Genomic DNA, 19,061 nt, shown 5'->3' on the forward strand with positions numbered 1-19,061 from the left:
TGTGTGTGTGTGTGTGTGTGTGTCCACATCACTGCATATGAAACCCTTTTTGATGCATCTAGAAATGATCTGTCAGATCCTGGAAAGCAGGACTTTTCAGTATGCAGTCAGACATGCCATTGTCTATATTTGGCTTTGCCCTGAAATGGCAGCGTTACCCTTTTTATTGGGCACATCAAAATACACAAGAAAACAAAGGAAACTCTGTTTAGCTTGACAGTAAAAGCATAAGTAAATCCACAGCTAAGCATGTTGAAAATATATACTGTCTGCATTTCATCCAGTCTGTTTGTGAATGACCCAAAGCAATTTAATGATGCAATATGAATTGTACATGCTAAAAAATAAAAACCCAAAAACAAAAGCAACAAAAAACAAACAAATTCATACATACAGTAGATAAATACTAGGTTTTATTTCCAATGAGATTGAAATGTTGACAACTCGAAAACATTTACATTTCTTCTCTAACAGAAATAAACATGAATGTTGTATTATTTACAGTAGGGTTCACAAACATATTAAATCATTTAATATGCATTACGCCTGACCTAATTATCTCCTTAGCTAAACAGCTCATTCTCTCTGAATGGTAAAAGTTCCCTACATATTTTATAACCACATTTTTAGATGTTAATATATACAAACACTCAGCTTTTTACCAGCTACAGAGATGACTGAGACCAGAGCTCCCTATTTGTGTTTAAAAACAGCTTCTCAGACCTCAATGAGTCCTACAAAAGGCACATATAAAAAGTCTGTTTATAAAGCAGGCGAGCAAGTGCACGGTTATATATTCCTCGGTATTAAAATCAATGAGCCTGCACAGCTGGGAGAAAGCAGCAGAGACCAAAAGGGGTTAACAAGAAAAAAAAAAAAAAAAGGAAGCATTAAAGAACCGCAGTATGATAACACTGACCAATACAGTCATTCTACCATATCACAAACAGGTTTGAAATGCACAAGAACACTGAGATTACATACTTTTGAGAGCTCCTACCTTTGTGTGCTGTGGCTGCTCTGCGCCTTGAAGGTGAGACCAGTTCTTTCACAATCTGCAAAACCTGAATCATCTCTACTTAGCAAGAAAAGAAGCCAGCTGCTCTTCATACATAAAGCCAACAGGTTTCATTGCTGGAGCTCATTGTATCCTCGCCTCTGTGAGCTCAAGTAACGCAGAAAAGAAAGATCATACCTTCTCAAATATGCGTCCCTAAATTCTTTTGAAGGCTTAAAGGCAACCTTGAGGAGAGCAGCTCATGCACTACATGAGTAGACTCGGGATCAAGCAAAGCTGCTACTTACAGTCCAGTAATGTTTAAAAGGCAATCAATTTGATAAAAATCTTCTAAAGCAAATTAGTAACACAGATTTAAATACGAACGAACGAGAAACTAAACCAGCACAAAAAGAAAAAAGAAAAAAAAGCAGCAATGGTGAACTTGACATTGAGGTGTTGAAATATACAAACAGCTTTAACGTCTACTACCAGGAAAATCCCATGCCGTGTTGTGCCTTCAGCTCTGTGAAGTCCCTCAGCACTACCATAGTGTTGTACCTCTCACATGCTCCTACTTGACCTGACAGGCTGCCTCAGATACCAATCAGAACAAAGAGAAACCAAAACACTTGTCCTCACACTTAAATCTGAAGTTTAATAGTCCCACCAGAGACCACAGTGTGTTGTACTTTTAAAGAAAATGAATGCTTAATGTTAAGATATTTGGAAGAGTGCACTTCTCTCCTGACCACAACATCAGTAGCCTTTTCGTGGTGCAATTCACAGCTCACAGGAATGAGCTCTCTCATAAACCTGTGTCATCTCACATGCTTAATTCAATCCAAAATGGCCCTTCAAAGACATTTTAGTACCACAACTTCCTCGAAAAGCCCATTAAAAAAAAAAAAAAGTGAAAAAATAAAAAAGAAGAGCACATGAACAGAATAAGGTAAAGCGTGATTTTTGTGCTCACCATAAAATCCCTGAGTTCTATTCTTTGACAATAGGTATTATAGTGCCACCTACAAGGTTAGGGCACTAGGCAGAAAAGAACACAGTAACACAAAGGGCAAGCCCTAGCTGGTATAACACCCCCCCCCCCCTCTCTCTTCTATAGACAAGCCAGTTGGTAGCAAAGCAGTGTAAGATATAAACTCAAATAGAGGGGTGGGGGTGCTGTGTCCCATCAACAAACTAAAAGAAAGGGATTTTACACGGAGTATGCCCATTGTTGGAAATGGCTCTTCTACTCTTTGATGATAAGGATGTCCCAAAGCAGTGCCCCAATGAGAGGTGGGCAAATCAAACATTCCAACCACCCCAAACCACCCCCAAGGGTCAACAAGGAACCTTAAAAGAGGAGTAAAAGGTTGTTTTTTTGTTGTTTTTTAGGAATCATACTTACCCTAGGTGGATGCAGCATCAGTCTGATGCCTGCACATGTCCCCCGATGTTTCTGCATTAAGAACCGAGTGATCGAACACTGCTGATCGCTCGGTTTTCAGAGCTCCTCGAGCAAAGAGCTGTCAGTCACAGCTCTCTGCTCTCTCCGAACTCATTGGAGCACTAGGCTGAGGAAGGGGTGGGGGTGGCTGGCTCAGCCTCTCAATGACTCTCACTGAGAGGCCAAGCTGGGTGTGGGTCCAGGCACCTGGCGGACCCAGACTTCATTCTCGCAATGACGCATGCCTGGACTAACTTCAGTGACGTCAGCAGATAATGGGCTTCAGCCCACTTGCTGCTGAAAACAAGTCACAGAAGTGCAAGACGAACTGCACTCCTGAGATCCATAGGAGAATTACAGCCAAACGAGCTTTGGCTAGACTTCGCCTTTAAAAGTGTTATTAAACCCACAACAGAAAAATGATTCCGCATATGCAGTAAAGCATGCTCGTTATACTCGCTGTGAAACCTAAGGGGTTAATCCTCCGCATTTGCTCAGTTTGGTGTGTATTGCTATTGTTTTTTCTTTTTTCTTGGGAGGGTGCATGTAATCAGCACAGGGCCAACCAGCACTGCCCAAACAGAAGGTCAGTGGTCCAGCAGTCTCGTAGGACAATCAAAAACATTGAACTCAACAGCCCTCTGTCTCTCAATAGCCATATCAAGTGTTGCATGCCCTGAGTGAAACAATTTGTTGGTGTCAAGGATGGCCTCAAATATAGGAGTTGGAATATTGGGACCCTATTCTGCTTAGATTTGAAACAATTGGTCTCCATGGTCCCACTGTAGGTAAGAATGTATGCACACGTCTTTCTTGCTCCTGAATTGTACTATTTTACTCCGTCACACTTTTTTTTCGGATCGGAGCGGATGTCAGCAGACATGTCACCGCTGACATCAGACGCTCCATAGACCTCTATGGAGCATCCATTCAGGTCCACCTGAAAAACTGACAGGCGGACCTGAACGGATCGCTAGTGTGAAAGAGCCCTTACAAGGTCTCAGTTGTGAATGGGGAGCAGGACAGCAGTTCATTTAAAAGCCAAGTCTAGATCTAGGTCACACAGTTTAGCAGTAAAAAATAAAATGTAACAAAATGGTAATAAACTGTAGACATCAACCTAAAGTGCAGCTTAGGGGTGTAACGGCCCATGTCATTTTGGCTAAATTACAGATAATTTAGCCCATCAAAGCATGTAGGCTTTGTGGTTTTGTGGCCACGTATGATTTGCATTACAACTAAATCAGTAAAGAGCTAAAAGTCAACTAAAAAGCTATAGTTGTAGTTAGTGAGCTGCTAATCATATGGTAACACAGAAATTGTGTTCAAAGTCAGAAAGTTCACTTAGGGGTAAGGGCCGGTTCACACCACAGGGTGTTGCAGGCACGCTCAGTGCGCATTTCCCTTACTGCACAGGAATGCACTGCCACTGCAATCTGCTGTGGGTGCGAATGTAACAGCCGACCCCAAATGCAGTGTTTGCAGGTACCAAATTGCATAGTACCAGGCACTAATTTTTCTGCGTTCCAGTGCAATCTGCATCCCATTAAAATCAAATGAGCAACAAAATGTAATTGCATGGGACATGCATGTCCCGTGTTCCTGTGCGAGTCAGGTCTGTGCGGATGCTAAAAAAAAAAAAAAAAAAAAAAAAAAAAAAAGTACAAAAAAACGCACTTTAAAAACCATGCTTAACGCTAGCTTCGGGACTCCAAAGCAAGAAAAAGCCACGTAAAATCCATTGGGGGGGGGAGGCGGGGGGAGGGGGGAATGCGAAAGAGGAGAGATTGGTCATATGACTTTCTAGCATAGTCAAGCTGCACACCAAACGGAGCATTATTTACGTAGAGCCCTAAATTCACCTTATCCAGGGTTCTGTGTAATCTTATTCAAATAGAGCAGCCGCAGCCTATAAGGACTCTAGCACGCCACTTTTTTTTTTACCAATCTGAACACAGGTCCATTGTTGTTTATGGAATAATGCACAGTTTGCACACAAGTGCATAAAGATTAGTAATACAGCAATTACATTTTTCTCCATTTGATAAATTCTTGGCCCGATACCTATTGTTGCTAATGTGGCCATCATAAATCCCCAGTCTAGGGATGAACCCTACCTGATCTGTGTGTAGCCACTCTGGTATCAGACCTTTCATCCTGGTAGCCAAGATCTTAGAATATACACTTTGTATCTACAGTCTACATAAATATTTTATTGCAATATTAGTTTCTTGAGTTATAGTTCTCTCTAGATCTAACAAATTTTCTTCTACCAACCTAGGTAACCTGGACTCTTAAATAAACTTGCCTCCAATTAACGGATTAAGATACGTACTACAATGGCGAAACCAAAAAATCCCTCCATATGTTGAAAGATGGGAAAGTGAGCTTCGGGCACCCCCGAGTGAACAACAAAGGGAGAAAATATTGAGATTGGTACAGAAGTAGATGTAAATACGATCAAAATGTATTTTATATGTCTGTTATATGTATATAACACTGAATAAAGAAAATAAATAACCAGAGAAAAATCACCATTCTATTGAAGAGGTTGTATGATTAGAGGAACAATGGCACGCTTATGGTGGAAGTGTCCAAAAATACAGAATAATCAACAGATGCAGGAGATTAAGGGTATATCCATAAACACCCGTGGTCTTGTTTTACATCACAAAAGTTTCAATAAAACAATATAAAAAATACTGTAATACATCATTTAATAAATGCAGCTAAATTGTAGATACCAAAATTCGGGCAGGTAACAGAGCCCAACAATGAGTTTGGATTAAAAAGGGTAGATTACATCTGCAGTATGAAAGAACTATATTACGACGGAGAGGACAAAACGAAAAAAAACATTTGGAAGAATTTGGGAGAGAGTGGCTTCAGGTTAAAGGAAATATTCTGAACTGGTTGGAATATAGAAAGAGGGAGGAGTGGTCTGAGCAAAAGAGAAGTACAAGATAGATAGTAAAAATAATAAAAAATATAGAAGAGAGGATAAATAAAATTATGATGGTAAATAATTGTAACATGGTTGCAGCACACCACAATACACAGTAATACAATAATTTGATTTTTAAAACAGCATACCTGTAAAAGCCTTTTCTTTTTAAGTACATCATGGGACACAGAACCATGGTAGTTACTATGTGGGTTATAGGCCAAGACAAAAAGTTCACTCTATATAACCCCTCCCACTACTGGGAGTACCTCAGTTTTGTAGCAAAGCAATACATGTGTATACCAAAAGAAGGGAGGGACCTCTGCGTCCCGTAATGTACGTCAAAGAAAAGGATTTTACAGATAAGCGGTTTTAAAAATCCTATTTTCTTATCGCACATCACGGGATACAAAGCCATAGTAGTTACTATGTTCCCATAACAATGCCAACCGAAGGGAGAGAGACAGAACAAAAAGAAGGGCAATAAGAGACTAGAGGACTTATACTGCAGCAGACAGCGCCCAAAGGTGATATCCTCATGACCTTTCACATCTATTTGATAGAATCTGGTAAATGTATAGACTGAAGACCAAGTTGCAGCCTTGCAGATTTGAGCCATGGAGGCTTGGTGATGCACTGCCCAGGAAGCACCAACAGCCCTAGAGGAGTGCGTTTTGATTTGAGAGGGTGGAATCCACCTCTTTAAAAACCATAAGCCTGAACAATTACTTGTCGAATCTATTTAGAATAGTAGATTTTGATGCTGCCTGTCCTCTTTTAGGACCTCAGGCAACACAAACAAAAACCTTCCATTTTCCCAATCTGAGTAATCTGAGAAATCTCCTTTAAGTAGATATTGACTGCTCTCACCATATCAAAAAAAATTAATAAAATAAAAAGTAGTGATTTTTCTTCCCAAGAACATGGTTCTGGAAAAAAAAGAAAAAAAAAAAAAAAAAAAAAGAAAAAAAAAGGACTGTAGAACAATATCCGGGTTTAGATAAAAACCTGATACTAACCTTTGGTAAAAAGTTAGGATGAGGATGTAATACTACCTATCTTTGTGAATAAAAATATGGCTCTTTACAAGAAAGAGCAGCCAATACTGGTACCCTTCTTGCAGCAGATATGGTTTCCAGAAAAAATTGTTTCCTTGTCAAAAAAGGACCAAGGGAATACATCACATCGGCCCAAAAAAGGCTGTTTTGTAATGCCGACAAAACTAAATTCGAGTCCCATGGGTTCAGGGGTTACTTGACCAGAGATAAAGCAGTGTTACCCCCTGACTTCATTTATGGGCCAAAGAATGCGAAGCAAGTGGTCGTTGACATATAATCTCTATAATCTAGCCTATCTTTTGCACACATTAGCCTCCCTATATAAACTAGCCGGTCTTCTGTATACACTAGTCCGTCTGTATACACTAGCAAGTATGCATACTCTAGCCTCTCTCTCTAAATAAGGCAGAGACCTGTCCTTAGAAAGCACTCAAGGCCAGCTTAATTTCTCACCCCATCAGCCTAAAAGACACTTTGAATGGATCCGGGTGCATAGCTAGCCCCAGTAAGGATTGCTGCAATGGAGCTCAGTACAGCACATTCGTGCCAACACCTTAGACACTGGTGAAAAAACTGAGGTACTCCAAGCAGTGGGAGGGGTTATATAGGGAGTGCACTTTTTATCTTAGGGTGTGCCAATGTCCATCACCTGAAGGTGGCCTATAACCCACATAGTAACTACTATGGCTCTGTGTCCCGTGATGTACGATAAGAAAACAACCATGTTTTGCAGTGTGCTGCATTGCAGAAAGTAGTTCATGAGCTTTTTTGGTGCAACGGGTAATCCATTTAAGTGAATAGGCTGCCTCAACACAAGATATGCTAATGCAGTGCAACAGTAGGCTGTTTCAGGATCAAGTTATGTCCCAAGATCACCAAATTACAGACATAGTGGCGTAGACAAGTATAGAAATAGAGTACGTGGCTGAAATCTAGTCAGCCGGTAAGCTATGCACTTTGAGTGCAAGTGGAGGTCAACTTAGTGAATTTAGGTAGTAATGCACCTGCATTGTGGTGTGCAGCATTACAAAAAGCCAGGTTTAAGTTTCTAAAAATGCTGAATAACTTTGTGCAGTAACAGTGATCTAACAGAAAAAAATAAAATAAAATCTAAAGTCAGCTTCATTAACAATGTAACAACAGATAGCAAAAAGGATTGATTATATGGGAATGCTATAATGCTAAAATATAATTGCAGCACCACTTCAATATTATACCAATATGCTTAAGAATAAATATAATAAAAAGTATAACCAGAATAAGGCCTCATGCACACGAGACGCAGATGAAACCTCTGTTAAAAAAAAGCTGAAACGCGCGTTTTGCCGCGTTTGCATGCCGCGTTTAGACGCGTTTATAAAGATAACATCATGTAGACCCTCCCCAAGCTCTCAAAGCATTTTTTTTAACTATTTCTGCTATTTTGATCAGAGTGAGCAGCAGCAGCATAGAGAGCAGTTGTACACTTGCATTTGCCGTGTCACTTGCCACGGCACCTGCCACAAGTTGTGGATTGTCCACTTGCCACGTCACTTGCCACAAGTTGGGGATTGTCCACTTGCCACATCACCTGCCACGTCACCTGCCACAAATTGTGGATTGTCCACTTGCCACGTCACTTGCCACATCACCTGCCACGTCACTTGCCACGAGATGTGGATTGTCCACTTTCCACGTCATCTGCCATGCCACCTGCCACAAGCTGTGGATTGTCCACTTGCCACGTCACCAGCCACATCACCTGCCACAAGTTGTGGATTGTCCACTTGCCACGTGACTTGCCACGTGACTTGCCACATCACCTGCCACAAGTTGTGGATTGTCTACTTGCCGCGTCACTTGCCACATCACCTGCCACGTCACTTGCCACGTCACCTGCCACAAGTTGTGGATTGTTCACTTGCCACGTCACCTGCCACAAGTTGTGGATTGTCCACTTGCCACGTCACTTGCCACAAGCTGTGGATTGTCCACTTGCCACATCACTTGCCACGTCACCTGCCACGTCACTTGCCACGTCACTTGCCACAAGCTGTGGATTGTCCACTTGCCACATCACTTGCCACGTCACCTGCCACGTCACTTGCCACGTCACCTGCCACAAGTTTTGGATTGTCCACTTGCCACGTCACTTGCCACGTCAGCTGCCACGAGATGTGGATTGTCCACTTTCCACGTCATCTGCCATGCCACCTGCCACAAGCTGTGGATTGTCCACTTGCCACATCACCAGCCACATCACCTGCCACAAGTTGTGGATTGTCCACTTGCCACGTGACTTGCCACATCACCTGCCACGTCACTTGCCACATCACCTGCCACAAGTTGTGGATTGTCTACTTGCCGCGTCACTTGCCACATCACCTGCCACGTCACTTGCCACGTCACCTGCCACAAGTTGTGGATTGTTCACTTGCCACGTCACCTGCCACGTCACCTGCCACAAATTGTGGATTGTCCACTTGCCACGTCACTTGCCACAAGCTGTGGATTGTCCACTTGCCACATCACTTGCCACGTCACCTGCCACGTCACTTGCCACAAGTTGTGGATTGTCCACTTGCCACGTCACTTGCCACAAGCTGTGGATTGTCCACTTGCCACATCACTTGCCACGTCACCTGCCACGTCACTTGCCACGTCACCTGCCACAAGTTTTGGATTGTCCACTTGCCACGTCACTTGCCACGTCAGCTGCCACGAGATGTGGATTGTCCACTTTCCACGTCATCTGCCATGCCACCTGCCACAAGCTGTGGATTGTCCACTTGACACGTCACCAGCCACATCACCTGCCACAAGTTGTGGATTGTCCACTTGCCACGTGACTTGCCACATCACCTGCCACGTCACTTGCCACATCACCTGCCACAAGTTGTGGATTGTCTACTTGCCGCGTCACTTGCCACTTCACCTGCCACGTCACCTGCCACAAGTTGTGGATTGTTCACTTGCCACGTCACCTGCCACGTCACCTGCCACAAGTTGTGGATTGTCCACTTTCCACGTCACTTGCCACTTCACCTGCCACGTCACTTGCCACAAGTTGTGGATTGTCCACTTGCCACATCACTTGCCACCTGCCATGTCACTTGCCACAAGTTGTGGATTGTCCACTTGCCACGTCACTTGCCACAAGTTGTGGATTGTCCACTTGCAATTGTTTAAAATATTTTTCTAATGGTTTTTCATCATTTGCAATCATTTTTGAGATTTTTAATGTAAAAAAAAAAGGTCACCTTTAAAAACGCATATAAACGCAAACGCGGCTAAACGCGGGTGCCGCGTTTAGCCGCGTTTAGCGTCTGAAACGCAGAAATTTTTGTTTCTGAACGCATTTTTTTGCTTCTGGAAAAACGAGATTAAACGCAACTGCATATAAACGGAAAAAAACGAGACTGTGTGCATGGACACATAGGATAACATTGAATGAGTTCAGGTGCAGTTGAAAAAACTGTCCAACTGCATCTGAACGCGCGTTTAACTGCGTCTCGTGTGCATGAGGCCTAAGTATAATTGTATTTATTTCTTATTGGGAAAACCACGATCTGTCATCTCCTATAGTCAATTGTCCGTCCCCTCCCCCAGTTAGAACACACAGTCAGGGAACACAGTTAACACCTTAATCGCCCCCTAGTCTTAACCCCTTCCCTGCCATTGACATTTATACAGTAATCAGTGCATTTTTATAGCACTGATCCCTGTATAATTGTCAATCGTCTCAAAAATGTGTCAGAAGCGCCCAATGTGTCTGCCCTAATGTTGCAGTCATGATAAAGATTGCCGCCATTACTGGTAAAAAATAAAGATGCCATAAATCTATCCTCTATTTTGTAGACTCTATAACTTTTGCGCAAACTAATCAATATACGCTTATTGCGGTTTTTATTACCAAAAATATATATCGGACTAAACTGAGAAAAAAAATTTTTTTTTTTGTTTTTTTTAAATTGGGGATATTATAGCAAAAAGTACAAAATATTGTTTTTCAAAAAATTGTTGCCCTTTTTTGGTTTATACCGAAAAAATAAAAAACAGCAGAGATGATCAAATACCACCAAAAGAAAGCTTTATTTGTGGGGAAAAAAAAGGACATCAATTTTGTTTGGGTACAGCGTCACACGACAGCACAATTATCAGTTAAAGCGACGCAGTGCCATATCACAAAAAGTGCTCTGGTCATTGAGCAGCCAAATCTTTCAGGGCTGAAGTGGTTAATGTGGAGTGTATGTTCCATAATAAAGAACATTATTTTATATCAAGTTGTTATCAGTAATGTTCCAGTTTAAGCACATGGGTAGAATATTGGGAGTGGCACTGCAAGTATATTTTAGCATACTAAAATAGGGAAAGGAAGGACAGACCTGCTTTAGTTCTGCCCGTGCCCTATTCTTAAAAAAGATCAGAGACGTCATTTGACCTTGCAGTGTTAACAGCGTGGAAGTAGTGCTCTGTACTGTGTTTACATTGCCTGCCATCAGCAGTTTCTACAGAGTGCTCAGTAGTGAGAGAAGAAAGTGTTTTTTCCTTCCTCTGGATTAACCATAGGTATAATTATAGATAGATAGATAGATAGATAGATAGATAGATAGATAGATAGATAGATAGATACACACACACACACACACTATCTCACAAAAGTGGGTACACCTCACATTTTTGTAAATATTTTATTATATCTTTTCATGTGACAACACTGAAGAAATGACACTTTGCTACAATGTAAAGTAGTGAGTGTACAGCTTGTATAACAGTGTACATTTGCTGTCCCCTCAAAATAACTCAACACAAAGCTATTCATGTCTAAACCGCCAGCATCAAAAGTGAGTACAAACTGGGCCCAATTAGTAATTTTCCCTTCCCGATGTCATGGTACTCAGTGTTACGAGGTCTCAGGTGTGAATGGGGAGAAGGTGTGTTAAATTTGGTGTTATCACTCTCACTCTCTCATACTGGTCACATGCCTGATGAAGGAGTCCCGAGTGGCTCCAAAAATATAGTTTCTATTTATTTTTTTGACACTATGCAATTCAAATTTTGGACCCAATTTTGGAGATCCTGGTGTGCTGGTGACACTTTCTTCTCACGATTGCAGTTGGTTCCAGCCCCCAATTTAAGATACAGGGTGGCACAGTGGTGTAGTGGTTAGCACTCTCACCTAGCAGTAAAAAGGGTCACTGGTTTGAATCCCAACCATGACACTACCTGCCTGGAGTTTGCATGTTCTCCCTGTGCCTGCGTGGGTTTCCTCCCACACTCCAAGCCTGCCTGTGAGTGCTCAGACCATATGCCGCACACTGCATTTATTTGGTCTACATGGCTGTTGTCCTAAAAGGAAGGCTCTTTTTTTTTTTTTTTTTTTTTTTTTTTTTTAGAAAAAGGGAGCTGCACAAGAAAGCCCACAAACAGTTTGCTGAAGACAAGCAGACTAAAGACATGGATTACTGGAACCGTGTCCTGTGGTCTGATGAGACCAAGATAAACTTATTTGGCTCAGATGGTGTCAAGTGTGTGTGTCAGCAACCAGGTGAGGAGTACAAAGACAAGTGTGTCTTGCCTACAGTCGCGCACGGTGATGGGTGTGACTGCGTCATGGTCTGGGGCTGCATGAGTGCTGCCGGCACTGGGGAGCTACAGTTCGATGAGGAAACCATGAATGCCAACAGGTACTGTGACATACTTTAGCAGAGCACGATAACCCCCCCCCACCCCCCTTTGAGACTGGGCTGCAGGGCAGTACTCCAACATAAGCTGATACACACCTCCAAGACGACCACTGCCTTGCTAAAGACAATGTCAATGCAAGACTGAAATATCAGCAGGGGGAACCACAGCATACACAGCAGGGGAACGCACAGGTATTTAAAAACACGGTCCCAGAAGTGTCAAATAACCGGAGAGCAACAATAAAGCAATAGGATGAAGACATGGGCTGCAGGAATACAGGTCTAAGTGCCCGTTCACACAGAGGCGACGCGACTTGCAGCGCGACTCACAGACGCGACCTGCACACAACTTCAGTGGCGAATTGCAAAATGACTTCTGTATAGAAGTCAATGCAAGTCGCCTGAAGTCGCCCCAAAAATAGTACAGGAACCTTTTTCTAAGTCGGAGCGACTTGAGTCGCTCCTATTAAAACGGTTCCATAGTACAGAACGGAGCGCGACTTGTCAGGCGGCTAAGTCGCGGTAGTGTGAACGGGCACTTATAGTTTTACTGGCTGGGCTGTTTGTGCACTTTTTTGTTGAGTTTTAAAGCAGATAAAAAATAATAAAATAAAACACACACACACTAAAATCATTGCTCATTACATCCATAAGACCACTGCAAAACAAAACAAATGTTCAGGGCATTTGGGAGGTATAAACAAAGACTATAAAACAAAAACCTATTTATAAAGAGAACACACATACATTCCATTTAACAAGCACTGTATGGGGCGCATCTGCAGAGAGTACACAACTCAATTTTGTCATCATTAGCATGAAAGGATTCACTTTAAATGTTGTAAAGTTGCGCTATACCAATATAAACAATTTATTAAAAACCTCTGGCTTTTCAATAAATCAAATTTGTTTTTTATTTTAGGCAATATTTTAAAACCTAAGCACAAAGTAAAAGGTTATGAAATGCACTGCAAATTCTCATGTAAACTGCTTAACCAACTTTTCCTGTTCAAATATTTATAGGTCCATTTGTGTTCAGAGCAGCATCCTTGTGGTGCTCTTCAATTCATCTTCACAATAGATTTCACTGAAGGGACGCCAACTGCAAAAGGCGTATAGAAAAGTGTAACCCTTTCAACCTTTACAGTGGAATTCAAGCAAACTTATGAGTCCTCCCCTCCAACCAGCCCATGGTCCACCTACTACTGGGTGACTATATAAACCTGTGTGGGTAGCCCTTGAGGCTGTGGAAAAGGTGAGGTACCTTGAAACACATTCTCTTGCGCATGCCCATGGGTGAGGTCTTACGGCTGCACGTCCTGGCTTGTCGGTGGTCCTAACCACCTCACAGTGGTGCTAGCATTCTATCACTGGATCTTCTCTGCTTTTTGCCGAGACATGGGTGTCCCTATCGGATCTGGTCAGTTTCCTCACAGTGCAATGACCCAGCAGTATTCCACCATCCATCTGTCACTTTAACCCCTGCAAGTGCTTTTTCTTAGGCCCCTTGCATACGGGCATCATAATTTACTGATGTTTACTCAGGAACTTGTGACGCCCATGTAAAAGGGGCTAAAAACGCTGTGTAAAGACCTGAGTAATGTTAAGTATAGGCAAGAAAAATTCATCTTCATTGCCAGTATTGTAACATACTCCCTTATTCTCGCGTAAACATTAAACAAGTAAAACACACAAGTAAATTACTGCACTCAAATGTAACATTTTCTATTTTTCTTTTACTGCTCTGTAATCAACGTGGTTTTACTGATCTTTACTCGTTAGCTGCCTGCAATGTCCCATAGACAACAATGCATCTCATTTCACTTTGTAACATTTTTTACTCCCATGTGCAACAGGCTTTACCATACATTTCATAGTTTGACTTACTACATTATGCAGGTTATGCATTGTCTTTTCTCTTCTATTTTTGCATTAAATGGAGCGTCCCCTCTAGATCACACAGCAGCATTCCATGCTTAGTTAGATCAGTCTTTTCCTTATCAGTGTTGGGCTACCCAGAACCCCTTGTGTTCTCAGGTTGCGTTCATTGACTACCCGTTACATTCATTGTGTTATATTACACAATCCATCTTATGACATGGTTGGGCGGTGTTCACAGAGAGCTGGTATGATAAGTGCTGTTGGTCCTGTGGTGGTTATCACGGGATCTTACTTCCTTTAGTTATTACAACCACTGGCACCCAGCAGGGGGTTATTACAGCCAATGACACCAATGCTAAGGGTTATTATTGCAGCTACCTACTGCACACAAAAGCAGGGATAATTATGGTTACTGAAACCAATGCTGGGAGTTTATATTGTGTCAATTCTACAGACACCAATTCTAGGGGTTATTATTTCAGTAACTGACAGCAATGCTAGGTGTTATTGTTCTCAATGACAGCAAAGCTGAGCGTTATTTCAACCACCTACTGTACACAAATGCAGGTATTATTGCGTCCACAGACAGCAATGCTGGGGGTTATTATTGCGTCCACAGACACCAATGCTGGGGGTTATTATTGCGTCCACAGACACCAATGCTGGGGGTTATTATTGCGTCCACAGACACCAATGCTGGGGGTTATTATTGCGTCCACAGACACCAATGCTGGGGGTTATTATTGCGTCCACAGACACCAATGCTGGGGGTTATTATTGCGTCCACAGACACCAATGCTGGGGGTTATTATTGCGATGTCAAAAGATCCAGGGGTGATGGAAGATAGACAAAATTAACAAATGTACAGTTGCCAGAGACACCATGACTCTGAATAAAAAGATATTTTTCTCTAGATAGAAATATTGGGTAAGCATCACAGCAGAAAGTGGATTAAGTTCCATCCAATCAATCACTTTCATGAGAAATATAGGATTGTGCAGTTTGGACCAATCAGAGATTCAATTAAAACGAATGGAAGAAACTAGGATAAAAATGGCAGAGAGAAACCTGACTGAAAAAAAGACCAGAGCAGAAGACATGACAGAGTGACACCTGGGGGGGGGGGGGGGGGGGGGGCACTTGGACAGGCACATACAGGTGGCCTGAGAGAAACTTCAGCTACTGTTAATCCCCCTAAGAATGGTAATACTGGATAAGCTTGTTGGTTAGTAATCTACTGGTTTATTAAGGTTTGAATATATTGCCTTTGGTTTATAGGTATTTGCCTTCTATGGAGCAGGAGGTTTAAATTGTTCAACAGTATTTGGTATTGTTGATGTGAATCTGTGCCTGTGATTTATATGCCACTTGTTCTAAGAAGTAGGCGTCAATAATATGGATATTAGATCATAATATCTGTATTATATTATGTTTATTCGCACACCTCCATTTCTTACACAGCAAATTAAAATTCCATGGGATTTAAGGTGGTGATAAAATGTAGGGGTGTTTTCTGAAAGGAGCAAAGGGTTGCACCGTTTTCAGGTTTAGAAATAAAATACCAGTTTTCTCTAAAATTCAAAAATCAAGATCTCAAAAACTGGTGCATCTTAAATAGTCATGTCAGCAGATCAAACAAGCCATAGACTCATTAAACCGCATTAAAAGCCCCACTAAGTCAGACAAATGAAATTATACCTTATTGTAAGCATTCTTTGATGTGGAAGCCAGCAATATAATAATAGAGACCCACTTCTAAGCAGCGGGAAAGTCACTTAAATCAGTACTCTGCATATTTCCAGTACTTAATCATTTTTATCTGGGCATTACTGTATCAATATAGCAAGGTTAAATGTTGCCAGCCAAACAGTATTTAGCTTTCAGAGATAAAGACGGTGCTGAGAACGTTTGCTCTAATTAAAGACATGCACACTCATATGGCCCAAGCATGTCCATTTATTTACAAAGTGTATACCCTAAAATATTAGCGAAAGGAGTTTAGAATACATCAGAAATTCAATATGTATTGGGCTATATTAACATTATAGAAAATGCTAGGTCTTGCTAGCAGCAAGTTATATGAATGAGAACCATTCTGCTTAAACGAGTACAAGTTGTTAAAGAACTTCACCTCTCCATAACATTTTTTCCCCTCTTAAGCCCCATACACACTATCAGATTTTCTGCTGATTTTTGTCTTCAGATTTACCAAAACCATGTAGTGCAAGGGCCTGCCTGATTGCATACAAATTTAAACTCCTAAGGTTTGACCTCATATTATATTGTTTTGGTAAATCATAGAACGTATTGGCATGCTCAGGAATTCTAGCCTTGTATGGTGTAATTCACAGCTCTTTTGCTGCAGTTTGGGTCCTGAGCCACTAAAATCTCTTCTGAAGTCATCAGGAGGCTGGCTGTCTCCTCATAGTGTTTGTAGTTGGCCCCCTGATCATGGAGCATACACACAGTGTGGTGTAGATTGCCTGGTGCCTTCACACTGTTGTGAAAATTGTCCCGAAGCCTCCTGGGATGTGCAAAGCAAGCATCTGAGGAGGCTGCAGGCAGCTGGTGCACCTAGGCAAAAAAGGTGGAAGCTCCACTGGAAATCTTTCTGATTTTGCTATAGGAGAGGTACAGGAGCAACTATAAAAGAAGAAAAGGAGGGTGAAGGCTGGCTTTAAACTGAACATCAACAAAAGATCTATCAACAAGAATTGTATACTTCAACTATTTAAGCCGAGCCTATTTTTCAGACTTGGTGTTTACAAGTTAAAATCATTTTTATTTTTTTGTAAAATTTACTTAGAACCCCCTAATATTATATAAGGGTTTAAAAAGATCTCAGATCTCGCATTTACACTTAAAGAGGGATTCCACCAAAAAAAAAAAAAATATTAAAAGCTAGCAGCTATAAATACTACAGCTGCTGACTTTTAATAAATGGACACTCACCTGTCCCGGGTTCCAGCGATGCCGGCAGCCGAGGCCGATCGACCGCTCGGGCCTCGGCTGCTGCAGTCACCATTCTAGGTGAGGGAATCAGGAAGTGAAGCGAATCGGCTTCACTTCCCGGTTCCCTACTGCACATGCGCGAGCCGCGCCGCGCAATAGGAAATCTCCGCGCTGTCACTGGGACCTGTGTGTGTCCCAGCAGACAGCGCGGCAGGGCAGGAAATGGCGTAGACTCCCACGGGAGTCTATGCCCGGAAGTGGGTGAAAATACCTGTCTTTGACAGGTATCTCCACCCCCCTCCCCCCTGAAAGGTGTCAATTGTGACACCGGAGAGGGGGAGGGATCCGATCAGCGGAGGTTCCACTTTAGGGTGGAATCCCGCTTTAAATGCAATAAAAAAAAAAAAAAATTTATTCCCCTTTAAGATCATTGGGCTGAAGTGACGTTTGACGTCGCTTACGTCATCCAATGGTATGGAGCTGAGCAGGGGCCATTTTTCCCCTCACTCTGCATCCAGCCTCACAGGGGAAAGGACATGATCTCCGCCACTACCAACGGCTCTAGTAAGCAGCGGAGATGACCGAAGCGCGACGGCAGGGGGGGGCCCTCTCCCGCCCCCAATAAAAGTGATTTTGTGGCGAATCAACCACGAAGACAACTTTCATCCGTCTGCCAATGAAAAGGATACTGGGGTTATGGCGGCTATCTGCTGCCATAACAACGGTATTCTATGTCAAAGTACCAACGTGCAACGTTCTTAAACCTGCAAGGCAATGGCATAATGTGTTAGTATGCATCACATACTAGCACATTATGTGAATCTTAGCTAGAACGAAGCCTTTCAGTGTCGCACTGTCAACGCTGAAGGCGTTTCCATCTTCACTCGGTCTTCCTTCTGGGTTTGCGGGCTCCGGCTGTGTGGGTGGCTTACCTATAGGTAAAAATGATGCATTGGAGTTTACTCCCACTTTAACCTTTAGGCTCCATGCACACTAGCTTAAGCAGGTGCTCCTAGCAGCAGCTTTTGAGCATTTTTTTTTTTGTTTGTTTTTTTTAGCCCTTAGAAGCATAGTGTTATCCTACGTGTCCATGCACATTATTTTAGTCTAGAAGCATTTTTGGAACTTCAGCTTCTAGGAGCGAAAAAAAAAAACTTTTTTGCACGTTTTTGGAGCGATTTGCCAGCAGAAAAAAAACGCTAAATGCTCCTAACTGCTGCTAAAAGCTGACACAGAAACGCTATTATGAGCATTTTTCAGTAAGCCTTTTTCATCTTATAGTGTGCATGGAGTCTCAAAGTGATTTTAAAAAGGAAAGAACGAGGAAATTAACAAAAACACAAAACATGGTTTTACATACCCGATATGTGCAATTGCCCAGTGCAGCCCCGATCCTCTTCTTTTTGGGTCCCTCGCAGATGGTCCTGGCTCCTCCCACCTGCCCAGTGCCCCCCCAATAGCAAGCCTCTTGCTGTGGGGCACTCGAGCAGGCTCGCTCTCAAGCCCTGCTTTATGTCCATTCACACACAGTGTGGCTTGGCCTTGCCTCCCACTCTCTCCTCTTTGGCTCACTGGCTGTAATTGACAGCAGAAGGAGCCAATGGCTCCCGCTGCTCTGTGAGCTAATGAGGAGAGAGAGACCCAGAGTTCGCCGCTATCATGAACATTGCTGGCTCAGGATGGGGCTCGGGTAAGTACAAGGGGGAGCTGCATCCAGAAGGTTTTTTTTACCTTAATCCATAGAATGTATAGCAAAAATCCTTCAGCCTTATTTTAGGTGCAGCCTCCTGCCCCCCAAATACTTACCCGAGACCGATCTCAATGCAGCGCTGTGCCCCAGAGCAGATGCCCTGCTCTCTATCTCCCTCCTCACAGGAGCCATTGGCTCCTGCTGCCGTCAATCAAAACCAGTGACTTGGAAGTGGGGGGCGGGCAGAGTCACATTGTGTGCGTCTATTGACGTGAGCCTGCACAAGTACCCCCTAGCAACCAACTTGCTAGGGGGGTGTACTTGTAAGACAGAAGGAGCCAGTAGCACTAGTGGGGGACCCCAGAAAAGGACAATCCATTGCACAGAGCAGGTAACCATAATCGGTTTGTTATTTAACAAAAAAA

General features: G+C 42.6%; 1 protein-coding gene across 3 annotated transcripts in view; it reads right to left on the bottom strand.

Moving 5' to 3' along the window:
• Positions 1 to 19,061, bottom strand: part of USP6NL (USP6 N-terminal like) — a 243,202-nt gene that overhangs the window by 198,514 nt on the left and 25,627 nt on the right. The window contains exon 1 of one of the 3 annotated variants that reach the window (XM_077471855.1): positions 1,001 to 1,407. The exons of the other annotated variants lie outside the window; for them this stretch is intronic. Coding sequence (XP_077327981.1) covers positions 1,001 to 1,073 — 73 coding nt within the window. The 5' untranslated portion in view covers positions 1,074 to 1,407. Of the gene's footprint in view, positions 1 to 1,000; positions 1,408 to 19,061 lie in introns of those variants that run through there. 3 annotated transcript variants of the gene reach the window in all.

Source organism: Lithobates pipiens, unplaced genomic scaffold (assembly GCF_037356315.1).
Source record: "Lithobates pipiens isolate NorthernLeopardFrog02 unplaced genomic scaffold, aLitPip1_a1.2 Scaffold_8, whole genome shotgun sequence".
Classification (NCBI taxonomy): Eukaryota; Metazoa; Chordata; class Amphibia; order Anura; family Ranidae; genus Lithobates; species Lithobates pipiens.